This window comes from Chelon labrosus, assembly GCF_963514085.1.
Source record: "Chelon labrosus genome assembly, chromosome: 15".
Classification (NCBI taxonomy): Eukaryota; Metazoa; Chordata; class Actinopteri; order Mugiliformes; family Mugilidae; genus Chelon; species Chelon labrosus.
In genome coordinates, this window is record NC_140348.1 from 317950 (window position 1) to 337928 (window position 19979).

The 19979-nt window shown below is 39.5% G+C and overlaps 1 protein-coding gene across 2 annotated transcripts in view; it reads right to left on the minus strand.

Annotated features, from left to right (window-relative positions):
• Window positions 1-211: 211 nt before the first annotated feature.
• LOC311500805 (bifunctional heparan sulfate N-deacetylase/N-sulfotransferase 2-like) overlaps window positions 212-19979 on the minus strand; it is a 68124-nt gene continuing 48356 nt past the window's right edge. For both annotated transcript variants that reach the window (XM_084562398.1, XM_084562399.1), the window contains exons 8-16: window positions 13603-13731; window positions 12653-12835; window positions 12209-12305; window positions 9166-9289; window positions 6695-6869; window positions 6382-6552; window positions 5700-5809; window positions 5440-5542; window positions 212-3933 (exon numbers count right to left, since the gene is read on the minus strand). In XM_084562398.1, coding sequence (XP_084418524.1) covers window positions 3808-3933; window positions 5440-5542; window positions 5700-5809; window positions 6382-6552; window positions 6695-6869; window positions 9166-9289; window positions 12209-12305; window positions 12653-12835; window positions 13603-13731 — 1218 coding nt within the window. In that variant the 3' untranslated portion in view covers window positions 212-3807. The remainder of the gene's footprint in view (window positions 3934-5439; window positions 5543-5699; window positions 5810-6381; window positions 6553-6694; window positions 6870-9165; window positions 9290-12208; window positions 12306-12652; window positions 12836-13602; window positions 13732-19979) is intronic.

Genomic DNA, 19979 nt, shown 5'->3' on the forward strand with positions numbered 1-19979 from the left:
GTTCTGTTTTGTAGTTTATATATGAAAAAATTGTGTAATAAAACATATTTTCACAAGCCCCCTTACAAGACCTCTCCTATAAACCATCTTCAGACATTTTTTTTTTTGTTGTTAATGGCACTGGTATAAATAAACTTGAATTGAAAAACTGAAAAAAATAAATAAAATAAATAAGAGAAGTAACTATTAATTCTGTTAGGGGCCTCTCATATGCTATGCTAACAACCATGTCATGTCCACCTCTTATTCAGCAGTTTCAGAATTTACATGAGTTGGGGCAAGTAATACTCCATTTCTGCTCACATCCACATCATCTCTTTTATCGTTCTGGCTTGAGTGTTGTCTTTTTCCCGTTGTAGATGACTATGTTTTTAACATTATGGACACTATGTATACTCTGACTACATAAACCACATACATTGTTCAACTAACTTGTCTGTGATTGCTTATAAAAAAAAAGGTTATTTCAAGTAATTATTAGTATGTTCTTGTAGGAATGACTTGCAAAATGCATGCAATCCTGCACTTGGTAATGTCAAGGTTAGGTTTCTATAAAATATTATGGTTCAATGTTTATACAAGAGGAAAAAAAAAACAAAAAGGCGGTTGAGATCATTCAAAGCTCTCTATGTGTTTATTTGAGATAATACAGTGTTGGCCTTTTTGACATTTACACGAAATAAACACAAAGTAACAAGATGGCACCACCTGACAGGTCTCCATACTGATGTCTGTTTTCTTATCCTGTGACATTCGTGGGTTCAGTTCTTAGCTGGCAACAAACGTGCGAGTGGGGTGTGTTTAGAAATTAGTAATGTATGTTTAGAAATTTGCTATTTTTTCTAGGAAATGCCATGTGAAGGGCTTTTCTGTCTTGTAGCGTTTACATGGACACTAGCATTCCCCAAGCAGGCTAATCAGACAGATATGATCAGGCCACATTTAAAGAAATCTTCAAATGGACTGAGAGGGGCGATAATCCATTCAATGGATTACAGAAGTATTAGCGCCTAACAACATTTAAACGCTTGTTCAGATTGGTTCGCTCTTGTCCAAATCAATGCATTTTTAATCCACATATTTGTCCCATGTGGACGAAACAGGTCTGCGTATAAAAATGTTATGCTATGAAAACACCTTTCCCTCCAGTATGGATGTAAATGCTCTAATTAATGCTGAGAGTCTGCACATTTAAGTCTATATTCACTATATAACTGTATGTTTTGGTAAACTGGTGAAAATAGAAATTGTCAGTGTGATAAGGTATATGGACTTTTCTGGAATATTCTAGAAGATATGTCCATGTAAATGTAGCTACTGTTTAATACTGCCAAAAAAAAGTCGCCACCTGGATTTAACTAAGCAAATAGGTACGAGCCTCCTATTGGATAATTACTGCATGGGTGATTATCTTTCAGCTGGCAACAAGTTATTTAACCCCAACTGATGCAATGAGTAGCTTCTCAATAGTTGTATTTCTTCAACAACCATGTCTAAAGACACATCCCGTGGTCTTGGAAAAAATGTTAGTCTTTTTGAGAAGGGTCAAATCATTGGCATGCATCAATCAGAGAAAACATCTAAGGAGATTGGAGAAACTACTAAAACTGGGTTAAGAACTGTCCAACGCATTATTAAAAACTGGAAGGATAGTGGGGAACCAGCGCATCAGGGTAAGAAGAGAAGTGATAGAGGCAGATGAAGTGATGCACCCATCATGCCTAGTGTCTACTGTACAAGCCTGTGGGGGCAGTGCTATGATCTGGGGTTGCTGCAGTTGCTCAGGTCTAGGTTCAGCAACATTATGTGCCCAAAGAATGAGGTCAGCTGACTACCTGAATATACTGAATGACCAGGTTATTCCATCAATGGATCATATTCCAAGATGACAATGCCAGGATTCATGGGGCTCAGACTGTGAAAGAGTGGTTCAGGGAGCATGAGACATCATCTTCACACATGGATTGGCCACCACAGAGTCCAGACCTTAACCTCACTGAGAATCTTTGGGATGTGCTGGTGAAGGCTTTGCACAGTGGTCAGACTCTCCCATCATCAATACAAGATCTTGGTGAAAAATTAATGCAACAGTGGGATGGAAATAAATCTTGCTCAAAGCTCATCGAAACAATGCCACAGGCAATGCAAGCTGTAATCAAAGCTAAAGGCGGTCCAATGAAATATTAGTGTGTGACCTTTTTTGATGGCAACTTTTTTTTTGGCCAGACAGTGTATAACCCACATTTACCCAGGTTTTAAGTAGCTCTGGTCTAGGGCTATTCCACATCAGTTTATTTATCACTACTAAAATAGTGACAACTATGGTGGCACAGAGAGCTCAACGCACTGCAGTTTCAGAAAACACATGCAAACATTCACATGCACTGCAAATACAACATCATCAAAATTCCATCATCACTGATGAGTAGCAAAAAGTCTCCTGGAAACATTTCTGTTGTCATTTGCACTACTTGAGTTGGACTTCTTTATTTGCTGGCTGGTATTTTGAGTATTTGTATTTCTGTTGTATTGTAGCATGTGTTGTCAAATCTATTTTTTTTATTTGCCAGTCATTTCTCCATTGCTTGTGTTTTCATAAAGTTGCAGAGCATAAAGCTCTCTCTGCCACTAAAGAAAATACTTCTTGAGTGATGACAAACCAATAAGCATACGCTAGGCCAAGGTCCTCATCCACTATCCGAGTTGGTTAAGATCATTGGAAATCAGTGTTTTCTCAGCTACGATACTCCAAACAGAAAGCCTGAGTTATGAACTTGGGATACAAGGTTTAAAAGATGTGGCTATTCAACCAGGAATAAGGCTGCTTGTATATAATTTTGACTTTAATCTTGTCCCCTCCGTTTGGTATGTAATAACTTCATGTTTAAGTACCCATGAGCCACAGCAGCTGGTACAAACAAGTGACATTTAGCACAAGCAGTGAAATTTATGTTCTGGCTCAGAAATAGCAAAACCTTGTATCAACTTCAGTCCTGTCGACCAGTTTTAACTCAACAGTATTTTGTGTACGGTGCTATATTTGTATTAACATGCATGACATACTTAAAAAAAAAAAAAAAAAAAAACTATGCTATGCAGGTTAAAAGTAAGAATATCGGAGGGGGAAAAAAAAAATGGAGACCCTAATTACTATGGAGACCAGTCTGTGATCATTTAAATAACAATTTTACCTAGCGAACAAAGTATAATAAAACTTATCACTAACAGTGACATGCCAAATCACATAATATTTAAATTGAGCTGTCATTATAAAGTCTGTTTTGAATGCCTGTCACTACAGTAACAAAAACAATGGGGAACCCAGCACCCCAACAGCTGGCTGGACTTGCAAGTATGTCTATGTGTAACAGTGAAAACTGCACCAGGATATGAGTTATGTGTCTGTACTGTCTGGTTCAAAACCACAATTTGGCCATTGTCTTTTCACTTACTTAAAATGGATTTCTTTACGATCATTCTTGTGGAGATGAGATGTCTGTCTGTGCATGTGTTACCAGGCTGCCCAATGCAATAGGCTGGCAACAGATCAGGAGAAGTGAGTCCACTATGATCTTGCCCAAATAGTAACCAATACTTTTAAATCTCATGTTGTACAGTCATTCAGTTTTCCATGGAGCAGAGGCACCAACACTCTCAGCTAAGACCTCGTAGCTCTTTCAGTGTGTGCTGACGATGATTCCAGATCAGATAGTCCAAGTCTAATCCAGATCCAAATGTTGAATCAATCACAGAATACAGTCCCAACTTTTCTGCAGTGTGTTGTTGTGCGTGTGACAACTTGTTGTCTCAGCTCCAGCTGGTGCCCTGGAGCTCTTGGCGCAGCCAGGAAGGAATAGGTTGGCCCAACCGATTCAGCAAACGCAACAGCTCCATGTTATGCTCATGGTAATACTCTGTTAAAAAGGCACGTGACTGCACAGACGCACAGACACACAGACACACAGACACAATGATTCTTATTTTCAGGTGAATATACACTAATGAAAAAATACATATTACACATCCTCCTAAAACTCCTTAAATCTAACACATTGATCATTTAATTAAGAGACAATATTTCCTTCATCCACCTGTTCAAATATACATATATATATTAGGACTGTCAAAGATTCAAACATTCCTTTTAGCTGGGGTTTTAATTAAAAGAAACATTCTGTGAGTTGACCCTCAGCCCGACCCATAGTTAGAGAGATCAGGGTGCAGGAGATGCAGCAGTGCTGTGGATGGCATCAGAAACAGAACAACATCCCAAGCAAAAACTGAGAGACAAAAGGGTCTTCCATATGGCAAGCTCAGCTCCATAGCCCTACTAGACGGCTATGCCGAAAAGAACAAATGCACCTGCATTCACTGTTAATGAGAACCAAGCTACCATCGGAGTACTCATCTCCTTCGCCAAATGCAGACCTCACTGAGTAGTCCACAGCACAAATGCAGTTTATAACTGTGCATGCGCTACCTTTGAGGTTATTCAGGAGAATACTCTGGAAAATACTTATTGTTTTCACAGTTTCAATATAACATCATACATTTGTGTAAAAATGCAACATTTGTCCAGTCCATAAATGCAAATGTATTGGTAACACTGCACATTCTATTCCAAATCAAAACATGAAGACATATTTATTAAATGTGTTATTACTTGAAGAAACTGAAGAAAAATGAATATTAGCCTGTTCAGAAAAATGGCTGAAAAGTGTCTGCATTTTTCTTTACAAACTCATACATTTACTGTACTAATTGTAAAATGCTTAAAGATTTAGCTTTCCCATGAATCACTGGACTAATATTTAGTTGTGTAACAAGTGTTTCTCAGATCTGTGTAGCATGGGGTCGACCAACTTCTGGCACCTGTGAACAGGTATTCCAGCCCACAACAATTGGACTACATTCCACAATTCCTCTGCATTTCTTGGTTTTAACTGAGAAACAGCATTTTTGCTATAACATTTATCTTGTTGGTCTGGAACCAAGATACTGGACCCTTACTGCTTTGTTTGGGGCCGTTGTCTTGTTCCATTCCAGGGGCATATCCTCTTTGGTATAAGGCAACCTCTTCAAGTATTTTGACAGCCCCAAAAAGAACAATCTTGGTTTCATCATTCCACAAAATATTGTGCCATTTCTTTTTAGGTCAGTCAATGTGTTCTTTGGCAAATTGTAACCTCTTTTTGCAACAATGGGACTTTGCAGGGGCTTTTTGCCGATAGCTTGGTTGCACATAAGTGCAAAAAAATGACCGTGGAGAGGTCCTGTGGTTTAAAAATGTTTGTGTTGAGATTTGGAGTAGAGTGACATACCAGTTTTTATTACTGATAAAAACAATGACTAAAAAAATAGCAGAAGTATCCCTTAAAGACCTTGCACATGTCTGACATTATGTGGATGAGATGATGATATTATAAGGTCTACATGTACCTCAGGACTCATCTCTGGGTACTTCCTGCCCTTGCTCTTCCCCAGACATTTGGCACGGCTCCCTTCTACTCGCTGACACCAGAAACCTTTGCTGTCATCATACCTGTAGACACATAGTATGTTATTTTAAAATAAAATAATTACCTTTCACAAAAGTGGTGAATCTTTTTTGTTACAAACAAAACCTTTAACTGTAAGTATATTTGTTCTAGATGAACAGTGTGTATAGTTGCACGTATGCAAGTGAACGCGTTACAAACATTAGAGCCTGGGTGTAATTGAAGATCGGAGTGATACCGAGGAACCTCTGGATTCCTTCCATCACCAGTGCTGGGTTGGATCTCAGCAGGGCCCCATCCACAATGTGCAGCTGAGGCACACAAAGAGTTAGTGTCCATCAAGGGGCAGATATTTTAAAGAATTAACTATAACTGATTGAATGCAACTTTAAGAACTTAAAGATTATCCTCTTGCATTAATTCTGCATTTAAGGCTATTTTGACCAAACTAGTCCTCCTCCAGCAATACCAAGTCTTCAGGCACACAGTAATATTTTCTGTAGAGCTAAGATTCAAGTATTGTACATGTTAGTGACATCAGAGAATTAACAGTTTCAGTGTACAGTATATATGTTATGATCAACGGCATACTCTTCACTTAGTTAGCCTGAGTTGATTGTGAGTCTGTAAAACATGTTAATAAACAAGTAAGCACACAAATGCACAGGCTGAAACTTTTTTATGGTTAAATTATACAAAACAATTCATTTGTCAAACCAAGTGGCAATATTTAGTTACTAGAGTTACCTTGATAAGAGCAGCTTTTAGCTGGATTATTTCACATAAAAAAACAAACACATTTGACTTCAAGAGAACATAAAATGCTTTGTGAAATGGAACAATACACCTTTTCCATTCATATTTTTAATTTCAAATCTAATACCTGGCTGGGTTGGTAATATTGCAGCCAGTGTTCCAGATGGGTAGCATAGGCCCCAGGATTAAGGCAGCGTCTCTGAAGGGCGAGCAGGTCCCTCAGGGCAGATGGGCCTGCTGTCACCACAGCATGGAAAGTGTTGTTGAGTGCTACAGGGTCTTGATGGGCCCTCTGGTGCTGAGGTCATTAATACACGTAGACAAAACAGCACAGAGGGATCCGAGTGTTATAAACAATATGTGCAGTCTGACGCAGCAGTGGATGAGCGTGTAGTTTCATCAGCAATAAAGATGATGTTGCAGAGTGTCATAATTTTTACCTGGTACCAAGAGTAAGCCCTGTCTATGGGGTTGGTAAGAACTGCCAGGATTTTGGCTCTGGGTAGCAGGGCAGACGCTCTTTTAGGAGCTACCTCTGTGTCAAAGTAGTTGGCACTCTTTTCAAACATAAAGTCTGTGCTGACATTGGAAGGGAATGGGAAGAAATCCATGTACCTGAGGAAAACACAAATATATTAGGTAAAAAAAGGAGTCACAGTCATTGATGATTTCATTTGATGTTTTGTTGTGTGTTGGGTTACCATCTGAATAACAGCGTATTGGTTTAATTAGGAAACAGAAAGACTGATATGAAACACCATGAATGTCAATATGTCCTTACCACCTCAACCCTCTACTCACACTCCTTGGTTCTTTCAACTTTTGGTTAGCTACTGAAAACCTGATGCAATATATAAATATTTTTTATATTTATATTTATTTACTTTTATATAGTTTCTCTTGTCTACCTTATTTTATTTTTTTTGTATCTTTTTGTATCTTGCACTGTTGTTCCCTGCTACTGTAACTCCCTATTTTCCACACGGGGATAAATAAAGTCTTAGCTTAGCTTAGCTTAGGTTACCTTATCTTACCTTATTCTCTGGATGTTTGGCAGATTTAATTTCATTCTGCTCTGATAAGTGTTGAGACTGTTAACTTCCAGAATTAAACTGGTTGTTCTAAGGTCTGATTTTGTGTTTGAGGTTGTTTCTTCAGTTTATCACATTTTACAGTTAGTCTTTTGTTGGTATAATTTGCTTGGCAGTCAAGTATGAACAGCATAATACACCAGGTACTGTTCGCAACAGATCTGCTGCACTACTGCACACCCACTCAAGTAAAGGGAAAGACAAAATGTAATACTAGATGATCGCAAGCGATCATAAAGGGGTTCATGCCGTGGGCATAAGTGGGTCAGACACGGCCTGAAAGGTGGCAAAGTGTCTGCGGAGGAATCCTTTCACTGACAAGTGAATGAGAGTCAGACAGGCCGAATTTCACAAAACTTGGCATGATTGTATGCAAGCATATTATAATGACGGTGCTAAGTTTCATAAGGATTGGGTGAATACTTCAAAAGTTATGGGCCTTAGTCATATGAAATGTTTCCGTGTCACTTGTAGCGCCCCCTGTTGACGTAATGTCACGCAACTTGATGGGTGTCTACACAATATTGTACAGATTGTGTATGCCAAATTTCATGATGTTAGCTATTGCAGTTTTTGGGATTTTGAAATGTTGCTTTTATAGAGCCCCCTAGAGACCAGGGGTCACAAAATTTGCGGTGCTTGTACAGAATCATATCAATGATATTAAGTTTGATTAATTTTGGGTATATACTTCACAAAATTTTAGCTTTGGAGTTATACTGTGCCACGCCGTAAAAATAAATTAGTCATTAACTAAAGTTCTTTTGAGAACTTTTCATTATCTGTCCATAAATGATACATGCCAAGTTTGGTGAGAATTGGATGAACGGGCTAGGAGGAGTTGATATAGCTTTGAGGTGCATTTTTTTTTAAAAATGGTGTTAAAAGAAAAAAAAGGCAGATGGAAATGGGCGTGGCCTAGTTCTTTAGAACCAGGGCTATATAAGGAATCAGACGGAGAAAGAATTTTGTTTCTTGGGCACACGGTTGTCGAGATACGAGCCAAAATATAAATTGGCTTATTGTAGCACCACCGAGCTGTAGGCATGTGTATTGACACCTTGGCAAAGTGATATGCTAGGACTTCTACCAAGTTACCAACTTTGATGCCTTTGGCCTTTGCAGTTTGTCCTGAGCAGACACTTTTAGGGAAAAAGAAAAAAACAACGTCCAACATCGTTACACAACGTCGCAACTAAATCAATAGGGAATCCTGCAACTTTGTTCGCATGGACCCCTAAAAATCGGAAGAAAAACAATAGGGAATCCTGCAACTTTGTTCGCATGGACCCCTAAAAATCGGAAGAAAAACAATAGGGAATCCTGCAACTTTGTTCGCATGGACCCCTAAAAATCGGAAGAAAAACAATAGGGAATCCTGCAACTTTGTTCGCATGGACCCCTAAAAATCGTAAGAAAAACAATAGGGATCCTGCAACTTCGTTTACATGGACCCCTAAAAATCGCAACAAAATCAATAGGGATCCTACAACTCACTGCATGGACCCCTAAAAAAATCGCAACAAAATCAATAGGGATCCTGCAACTCGTTGCATGGACCCCTAAAAAATCGCAACAAAATCAATAGGGATCCTGCGACATTGTTACATGGACTCCTAAAAAACAATAGAGATCCTGCAATGTCATTGCATGGATCCCTAACTAATATGACTAAGTTTTGACTGTGGATCGCATTAGAAAAATTACATGTAGAATATGTGATCTGAGTATAGCATCAAGATCCTCTCATTAACACCACTCATTTGTTTGTATTAAGGAGTTTCTAAAGACAGTATATGGTAGGTAGGTTCTGCTTTTACCAATCAATCCCATTGTCATAGTATACTCCACTGAAGAACTGAATCTCCTCAAAGGTGGTGGAGCTTGGAAAGGAGCTGGTGATTGCTGGGTGGAGACTCAGGAATGAATGAAGTGCTGTAGTTCCTTTGAGTAAAAATGAGATATGAAAAATAATGAACATACGAACATACCTTATGCACACATTTAGTTTATATACAGTTATTACTTTCTTCAAAGTCAGAAGTTTACTAACACAAAGATTACTGTATCTTTAAACAATGAAGGAAATCTCTGATGATGATGTCATGGTTTTGGAAGCTTCTGATAGGTTAACAGACAACATTTGAGTTAATTGGAGGCACACCTGTGGATGTATTTTAAGGCTACACCTCAAACACACTGCTTCCTTGTTTGACATCATGGGAAAATCAAAAGAAATCAGCCAAGATATCAGCAAGAGAACTGTGGTGCTCCACAAGTCTGATTCATCCTTGGGTACAATTTCCAGATGCTTGAAGGTGCCACGTTCATCTGTTCAAACAATTATACGCAAGTATAGACACCACGGAAATGTCCAGCCATCATACCGCTCAGGAAAGAGACGGGTTCTATGTCCCAGAGATGAACGTGTTTTGGTCCAAAACATGCGAATCAACCCCAGAACAAAAGCTAAAGACCATGTCAAGATGCGGGCTGAAGCTGGTAATAGAGTGTCATTCTCCACAGTAAAACGAGTCCTGTACTGACATGGGCTGAAAGGCCACTCAGCGGAGAAGAAGCCATTACTCCAAAAGCAACATAAAAAAGCCAGATTACAGTTATCAAATGCACACAGGGACGAAGACCTTAATTTTTGGAGACATGTCCTGTAACCTGATGAAACTAAAGTGGAACTGTTTGGCCATAATGACCATCGTCACACTTGGAGGAAAAAGGGGGAAGCTTGTAAGCCTGAGAACACCATCCCAACTGTGAAGTATGTGGGGTGGTAGCATCATGTTGTGGGGCTGTTTTGCCGCAGGAGGAACTGGTGCACTTCATAAAATAGATGGCATCATGAGGAAAGAACATTATGTGGAAATATTGAAGCAACATCTCAAGACATCAGCCAGGAAGTTAAAGCTTGGGTGCAAATGGGTCTTCCAAATGACCCTAAGCATACCGCCAAAGTAGTTACAAAGTGGCTTAATGACAACAAAATCAATGTTTTGGAGTGGCCATCACAAAGCCCCAATCTCAATCCCATAGAAAATTTGTGGGCAGATCTGAAAAGGCTGTGCAAGCGAGGCGGCCTACAACCCTGACTGAGTTACACAAGTTCTGTCAGGAGGAATGGACCAGAATTCCAACAGACTATTGCGAGAAGCTTGTGGAAGGATACCCAAAGCGTTTGACCCAAGTCATACAATAATAAGGAAATAATACTAAGGAAATGTATGTAAACTTTCTGACTTTGAAGAAAGTAATGAAAAATTCCCTAACAAATTCTCTCTCTCATTATTGTGGCATTTAGCAAATAGAGATACTTTTGGTAATAATAACTGACCTAAAACAGGAGAGGTTTAGTCTGATTTAACTTCAGTGTACGGTACATATACAGTATGTATATTGTATACATATATACACAGACACACATGCACATATACAGTGCATAAGTATTTGCACCTCTGTGAATTTTTATACTTTTCTGCATTAAAATAACTCAAAGCACCAGTGGAAGTCTGAGCAACATACACTGCCTGGTCAAAAAAAGGTTGCTGGACCCCAGATCATAGCATTGCCCCCACAGGCTTGTACAGTAGGCACTAGGCATGATGGGTGCATCACTTCATCTGCCTCTCTTCTTACCTTGATGCGACCATCACTCTGGAACAGGGTAAATCTGGACTCATGAGAACACATGACCTTCTTCCATTGCTCTAGTGGTTTTAGTGGTTGTCTTAAGGCTACACAGCTGTTCAGTCCCAATCCCTTGCGTTCCCTTCACATTGTACATGTGGAAATGCTCCTACTTTCACTAGTAAACAAAGCCCTGAGTACAACTATTGTTTTTCTTCAATTTGATTTCACCAAACGTCAATCAGGATTTTTTTCCGACCACGTCTACCTCGAAGACGATGGTTCCCCACTATCCTTCCAGTTTTTAATAATGCGTTGGACAGTTCTTAACCCAATTTTAGTTTCTACTGTCCTTACATGTTTTCTCTGCTTGATGCATGCTAATGATTTGACTCTTCTCAAACAGACTAACATCTTTTCCACGATGTGGTTGTTTGAGAAACTCATTGCATCAGTTGGGGTTAAACAACTTGTTGTCAGCTGAAAAACAATCACCCATGCAATAAATATCCAATAGGAGGCTCGTACCCATTTGGTTAGTTAAATTAAGGTGGCGACTTTTTTTTTGGCCAGACAGTGTATAACAAAATGGAAGCCGGGGTCTGATTCAACAGAAGTGACCATAGGTGCAGGTTGTGCAAAGATGGACCTGAGACAGGTATTTCCTCCTTTTTCTACATTTATGCATAAAATTACCCAAAACATCAGCAGAAGTCCTGTCCAACGGGGTTCTTGGCATTTTCATGCAGATGTAACTAACTAAAAGTAGTGTGTGTATGTGAACATTCTCAGAACTAATATGGTGCTCAGTGTTTCAATCTTATAATTTTTGTTAACTATTTTAAATTTTAATCTATGTGTATAGTTCCCATGTAGCTGCTGTTGTGTAGGCGGGTGTTAAATTAGCAAGGCACACCGCCAGCGTACATGCTGCATTGCTAATTTACTTAGACAAAGTAGCATTTGTTTATTCATTTTATTTTCATTTTATTCAAAGAACATTTTTATTTAGAGTGTATCTAGAGATTTTAGAATAGAGTGTCCGTTTACAGTTGTGCCTTTGACATGGAACCGTCAAATCAAGATACATATTGTAAAATGTCTTTCTACCAAAAAATGTTATTTGTTAATATCGCCCAACCATATTATCAGTATATTTTTTTACAGGACCAAAACCTTCTGTTTTAACAGGGGTGTGTATACTTTTTGTATCCAAGTTGTTACCTGTTTTCTGTGGTCCAATGATGAGAAATTTCGGAAGTCTGTCACACGTCTTTTCTTTAGACCAGATATCTTTGTGTCTCTTGTCATGACAAGGGTTCTGAAAAATATTATCATCATCAAGAATTGGGTACATTCATCCATATGCTTTAATTTCAGTGGTTCTGCTACATTTATTGATATCTAATCCTTTTTTTGATCACAAACATAAAGAAAACTTTTTCTAATAAAATAATTCAAGATAAAATTGAATTAAAGGAATTAAAAAAAAAAAATATGTTGTTGTCATGCAGCTGTAACCAAAATAACAATTTATGATTCAATTACTGATTATGAGGTAAGAACAAAAAGGGAATTTTGATGCTACAAACTTTATAGCTATTCCTGTCAAAGATAAATCTTTGGCAAAAATTATCTATATTTCAAGAAGCAAATAAATATAACCACCTGCCAAAGTGGGTCTCTCTCCTCTGGAAAGATCTGGAAGTACTTCTCAGCAAGCTGGACGGGGGGCAAAGTCTGCAGCCTGAGGTTGGTCCAGCACTGGACAAACTTCACTAAAGACTCGAAAGTGTACAAACCCAAACGATCGTTGCCATAGTTTGACAGGTGGGTCATAAAGATGCTGATCTGGATTGACAAGACAAAATTTACACATAAAAGTTGTTAGTAGCAGGTAAACTTTTACCAACTATTAAGTTAACAGAGTTTGTTTTCAGATAAACATGTTTCAAAAACACAAATTTTGCAACATTAATGATCACTGTATAATTCCTGCAAAAATTCCTTTTATGTATTAAATGTCAAAAAGCCAGTTCATATGATAAAATCCGATAACTGCAAGAGTACAAAGGCCAATATCGCGCCAAATACTTTTTTGAAAATTAAAGCAGGACATGTAACCTCCAGAACCATCAATGAATCAAAGCATTTGTATATATCAAAGAGAAAGATTCAAAGGTGCAAATATGCAGTTAACTTACAGTTTACAAGATGTATGCACTGGCAGGTCTAACATCTAGTAAGAAATTCCTAGAGCTATAGGACAGGTGGCATTAAAACTAGATTATATAAAAACATTATAATGTCAATTATTTGAAAGACAAAAAAAGTAGAGTTTTTAAACTAAATACTAGCACAGAAATAAGTGGTAAGTGTGTTCGTTTTAAAAGCTGCAAGGAGAAAAATCGGTAATATTTTGGACAGAAAAACTACCAATTTCGACCCATTCAATTATTCTCGACAATTTCTGAGAAACACAATTTTAACATTATTATGCTACCAAATGAAGTCTCCTCAGCTTTTGCCTTCAATTAAAATAAGTCATAATTCTTACAAAACGAGCATTAGGTTTCAAGTCCCTTCTGTGGTGTGCGCATTGATATTGGTTCTCTTACAGGGTTGAGAAGGAGAGTGAGGAAGAGCTCTCCTCCTCTGATGCTCTTGTCCAGCTCCTTCGAGCCTCCTGGGTATTCATTATAGAAGATTGTATGTGTGAACAGACCACAAGTCTGCCTGGGCAACACCTGGAACACACACAAAAAAGTTCATTGGTTGGTGTATATTTGTACGATCGATGTGCTCTTCAGTGTCTATTTTTGAATCAGTTAACAAAAATTAGGACTTTCCAGCAAAACCCTTTACCATTTCAAAATGTATTATATTATAATCAGAATTACTCCAGTTTATCCAACACCCTATTTTTTTCATAATATTATATTACATACACAGTATCTATCTGTTCAGCAATTCATGTGATAGTTTAGTGAACTGTTAAGGTAAAATTCTTTTACTTTGACAGTCACACTTTCTGCAGCTGAAACCGGATCTGATAATACCTGAACTGACCCAGGGTGATAAAACCACAGCACCTCAATTGTTTTCTCTTATTCCTCTATACCTCTCGTTCACTCTCTGTGGCCCCTTACTTCTTTCCACCGTTCTGCTAACTTTTCCAAGTTAGAATGAGAAAGGAGTGACTGGTTTCCTCTGAACTGCATCTCCACAACACGGCACACAGATCTCTGGCCTGCCACTGCAAGGCCAGCATCTTAGCTGCTCTTAGTCTGCACTTTCCTGGACAGAGATCTCAGGTTTTGTATCTGGAATCTGTTGAAGTCACTCTCCTAGTTTGGGGTTCACTGCCGCAAATGTTCACCATGAGGACTACTGTTTCCTTCACCCTCCACATCTTTTGGAGTTCTTCTTTCAGCCCTTGGTATTTCTCGAGCTTCTCATGTTTCTGCCCAGATGTTCCAGTACACTATTCCAGCAGCTTGGTTATGGTGTTCCATGTCTGTCCTGCCTGCTAGCATCTTACACTTTGCTGTTATGTGCTGGATTTACTCAGGGGCGTCTGTGCACAGCCTGCACCATGGGTCACTCCTGGTGTACGAGACCCCGGCTTCTACTGATCTTGTAGATCCATTGATCTGGTAAACACCCTTGGATTTATACAGCGCTTTTCAATCTATTGGTAACGCTTTACTTCTCATTCAGCTGACTCCTCAGCCTCACTCTCTATACGTACTTGGCCATGGCAGGCTTTTTTTGGCCTCTTCGAGGTTTCCATTTGCTTAAGGAATTCCAAGGTAGTTGTAGTTGTCAACATTTTTCAATATCATTTTCGGTGTTTTGCTGTTCTGACAACCTTCCCTCTTCTTATATCATCCAACCACATTTATCCAATCCGAATCCTGGTGGTGTGGATCAGTGAGTCAATGTCTCACTCACTTTTGACCAGTGTTGGGCACGCTACTTTTAAAAAGTAATTAGTTATAGTTATTAGTTACTCCCAAAAAGTAACTGAGTTAGTAACTGAATTACTCCACTATAAAAGTAACTAATTACCAGGGAAAGTAACTATTGCGTAAAGCATAAAGTACACTTTACGTGTACGTTCCTGCGTTTGATCTCAATGAGGTTAAAGTAGTGCCTATACTTCCACCTTGAAAACGGCAACTTTACCTCTGAATGCTCCCGAACTCACCCTTGATCTCTGATCGCTTGTGTGATACTGCTATGCGCGCGTTTGTGTGTAAACAACACCGCCCAACTGAACACTGCCCTGCCGCTAGGGTTGCAAAGGGGTGGAAAATGTCCGGTAAATTTCCAGAAACTTTCCATGGGAAGTTAAACTGGGGAATTTTGGAAATATTCCAAATTAGAAACTTTCCATGGGAATTATGGGAATTATGGGAATTATTGGGAATTTAGGGATGACAATTGATGTATAAATTCTTGTATGGTTACAGAAAACCGTCTTGCAGGAGTCAGAAGAAACAGCATCAAATTTGAGGTAGCTACCACCATAATTAGCTAGCCTCTTAAATGGTCAATGAAATGAAAAATAGCTTTCATTTAGCACCTAACTTACCAGATAGTTAGCTACTGTATTAATACATTTTTATTTAATATTTGCAAGTTAAACATTAATAACGTTATAGATCAAATATATTTACCCCATGATATTATCAAAACTTACTTGACTTTATATAGTCCGCGGGCTCAAATGTGTGGCTTCAATAGTCTTGTGCTTTGAGCTCAAAAGTGTGGCCTCCAGGTTTCAAGAAATCACCTGTGCATGTGATGGAGGAATGCACAGTGCATGTAGGGGGCGTGGCCTCAATAGCCCTGCAGTAAGCAGTGTGCTGTGTGCATGTGATTGAGGAGTGTACTTGCATTAAATCTGGTTGTTTTAGCCAAGACTATGCTACAATATATTCCCCCCAACTATATTTAAGTTCCCTGTTAAGGGCCAACCTTCAATTTTGTAAATTTCTTATTTATTCCTGTTTATTCCCATATATTCCCGTTAATTCCCATATATTCCCGTTAATTCCCATGGAAAGTTTCCAACTTTGAAAATTCCCGGAATTTTGCAACCCTACCTGCCGCTGATTGGCTTACCATGAAATCTTACCCTACCTTAGCCAATCATCATCACTTATGACTGGGGGGTTTAGGGCTATGCAGAACAGCAGCTGGGACAGAGCATCTGTCTTGCGCAATTAGTTTGAAGTTGGCCTCTAGCACTGTTTTCCGCAGTCCCCATTGTTACTGATGAAAGCTCTTACAGTCCTTGTTGTACAGCTTCAAGCATTCCAGGGTGTGTGAGGCATTGAGTTGCCGGCTTTCTTGTAGTCAGTCCAGGCAGTGCACAGGTTGGTCTGTCTGGTCTTATAGTCTCGGCTGACTACTTTATCTGCCAGTAGTTGGCGCTTTATTCCCCTGGGTTTCCTACCAATTTCTTTCTGGGGTCTGCCCATGTATTTAGCAATGTGTCTGCCATTGTGATGGTAACTGGATCCTGCTCTCAGGTCCACTAGCCACTGTGCATTGGCGTTGTATGATGTTTCTCCCATATATTTTTCCAGTATTGTTCAGTCTCAAGCCTTGATGGGTCTGTTCTCAGACTCTGCCACTGAGAGCAGACTTTAGATGGTTCAGTGGAGAATATCCTGTTTATTTACCTGGATTTTCTTCTCTGCTATACATCTTAGGCGGGTAGCCAGGGCTGTAAGATTTTGATGCCAATTTGGCTCGGGTTAGTGTCACTACTGGTAGCATGCGGCGATACCTGGACCCTACAGAGGTTGAACAGGCAGTCCAACTCCCTCAGGATGGCACATCAATACGTGCCATTGCCAGAGTGTTTGCCATGTCACCCTGCACAGCCTCAAGACATGTACGAGATTCCAGGAGACAGGCAGTCATTCTTAGCCTGGCTCCGCCTGCCTACGTACTTCCGCTTATTTGCATTCCCTACAGTACTCCGTCTGGAATAGCTTGATCCGCTAACGTTTACTCCGGCCAACTGGTTGGCGAACCAATCAGCGAACAGAGGGCGGGTCTGAGAGCGATTACGTTTCAGTTGCGCGCCGAGTTTGAAATGTTTACACGAACGGAGACGGATATACTCGAAGCCATTCGCTCCGTTGTGGATATGCTTCCTGGCATTACAGCACTTTTATTCCAATTTCGCGTCCTTAATTGCAATGGGGGATGGTAGAGTAGCGATTTGTTTACTTGTTGCGTTCTTGAAAGCGGAAGTACGAGGCAGCAGAGCCTGAAGGCTCCGGCGCATAACATACGTCATTACTAAACGTTAGTGATTGGTTAAAGGAACTCCGATGATTTTAAACCTCAAACTGTGCCCTCCCACCAGGAAATAAACGTTTGCCAATGGATCTAGGCCAGACTCTCTGCGAAGTCAGAGAGTCTGGTATCCAGGCTAAGTTATTCTAGGAGAGCTGGACAGGGCTATAGAAGGTCCTCAACCCATCAGCAGGAACATGAGCAATGAAGGAGCCCTACAAAATTACCTCCAGCTGGCCACTAGTGTAAATGTCTCTGACCAAACAATAAGAAACAGAATTCATGACGGTGGCCCGAATGCACAACGCCCTCCAGTGGGCCCTGTGTCAGGCACCATGGAGCCTGATTTGCCATAGAACACAAGAATCAGCAGATCCGCAACTGGACCCCTGTGCTTTTCACAGATGAGAGCAAGTTCACTCTGAGCACATGAGACAGAGGTGAAAGTGTTATAGGTGAAACTTTATGCTGCCTGTAACATCATTCATCATTCCTGCCTATGCTCTAATATAATGGTAGGGGAAGCACTGGAGTACCATTTTAAGTTGCTGGAATGAATTTTCGGCAAAATGGACTAGACTGTCGCATAATTTTTTTCCACTCTGATTTACACAGTGCCGCTTAAAAGTATTTGCACCCCTCAGAATGTTCTACTTTTGTGCATAGAAATAAATCAAAAAAATTGCAGATAGTCCTGACAGTAGACATGGTCATCTACAGTGTCCCGGAAGAATTTTAGCCAATTCCTCAGAAGAGAACCGGTTCAGTTTTGACATTGTGGTGGGTTTCCTCACATGAACTGCTTGCTTCTGGTCATTCCACAACATTTCTATTGGATTAAGGTCAAGAATTTGACTAGGCCATTCCAAAACATTCATTTTTTTTCTCTTTTACCACTCTTTTGCAGAACCACTTATGTGCTTGGGGTTGCTGTCTTGTTGCAGACCCAGTTTCTCTTAAGTTCCAGGTCATGGACATACGTCCTGACATTGTCTATGCTGGCATACATCGGAATTCATTGGGTCATCAATGTTGGCAAGCCATCCTGGCCCAGATGCAGCAAAACAGCCCCAAAAAAGCACATTACCAAGTCAGGGCCATTTATCATGGACCGGATGAGATTCTGATACCGGAATGCATTGTGTTTTCATCTCCAAACAAGACGCCTTTCATTTAAAGCAAATAATAACTGCAGGCCAGTCTTCATGGCAGTTATCCACTCTGACCTGAATGTACCATTCTCCAACATGCCTATGATACCTCTTATGTCCAATCATTATACCAGCTAACTCACCTAAAAGGGAGTTTTTCCATGCCACTGTAATCTAGGTTATTTTCGGTTTATATTGTTGTTTTACTGATGCCCTACATGCATCTCATGCATCGGTAGATGTCGCTATTTACACACGCCACACACACACACACACACACGCACGCACACACACACACACACACAGGTGCAAGTGTGCAGCTGGATCCAGGGTCGGTGACTGGCTCCCTAAACCGAAACGGCACAGCATTCTGCAGCGCCACGAAGTACCCTCCTCCGGTATGCGCCTAGTTGGTCAGGGGTTTATCTTACAGCTAGATAATGACCCAAAACTTTAGTCCAAGCTATGCCAGACTACTTTAACTATCTGAGGAAAAAAGAACAAGATGGCACACTTGAAAACATGGAATGACCAGCACAGTCTCCAGACTTAAAACCCATCAAGCTGGTTAGAGGTAAACTGGACAGAAGAGTGAAAGCAAAGCACCTTACAAGTGACACACATTTATAGAAACTTCTGCAACAGAATTGGGAGGAACTTTCTGAAAAAAAAATGATTTTCATTGCTGAAAGAATGCCACAAGTGTGTTAACATGTTATACCTGCCAAATTGGCTTCTTTGATGAGTTGAAAGTTTAGAATACATTTTGGTTTATACATTAATTACATGATTTTTTTTTTAACTTCAGTTATTTATGTGTTCTATGCTTTAATTTCAGAGTAAAATGAAACATTAAACTGCATAAATTTTAGGGATGCACCGAATATTTGGCCACCAAAAGACTTTTATCACCGAAACAACATGGCTGAAACAGGATGCTGTGATGACACAAGCAACAACCGCAGCCAGCACAGGCATGTCTGACGCGTGGACTTATTTCATTATATAAAGTATTATATAAATATTATATAAAGACCCTATTATATAAAGATCTTAATAAAAATAAAAACAAATATGCTCAGTCTAACCGCACAGTGGATCGATGCTGATTTCCAGCTGCAAAAGCTTCTGCTCCATTATTATTTAATATACACATGCGTGGGGTCAAGTTAAACATTTTATTTAGAATTTTATTTTATTTTATATTGTGCATTGTTGGAATGTGCTAAATAAATATTTTCATAATTCTGTAACTGATTTATTCTTTGAAATATTACTATTAATTTATGAAATTGTAATGCCTTGATTTTAGTGAGGTTAGTACACAGTCATAGCCATGAATGCAATGGTACTAATAATTGTCAAAATTTCTTTCAGTGTTTTGGCTTTCAGCCTTGGGTTCTTCATTTTCGGTTCTCGGTTTCGGACAAGAATTTTCATTTCGGTGCATCCCTAATAAATAAAAAAAAAAAACTGAAATACTGGGGTGGTCTAAAATGTCTGACCGGTAGCATATACTCATAGTA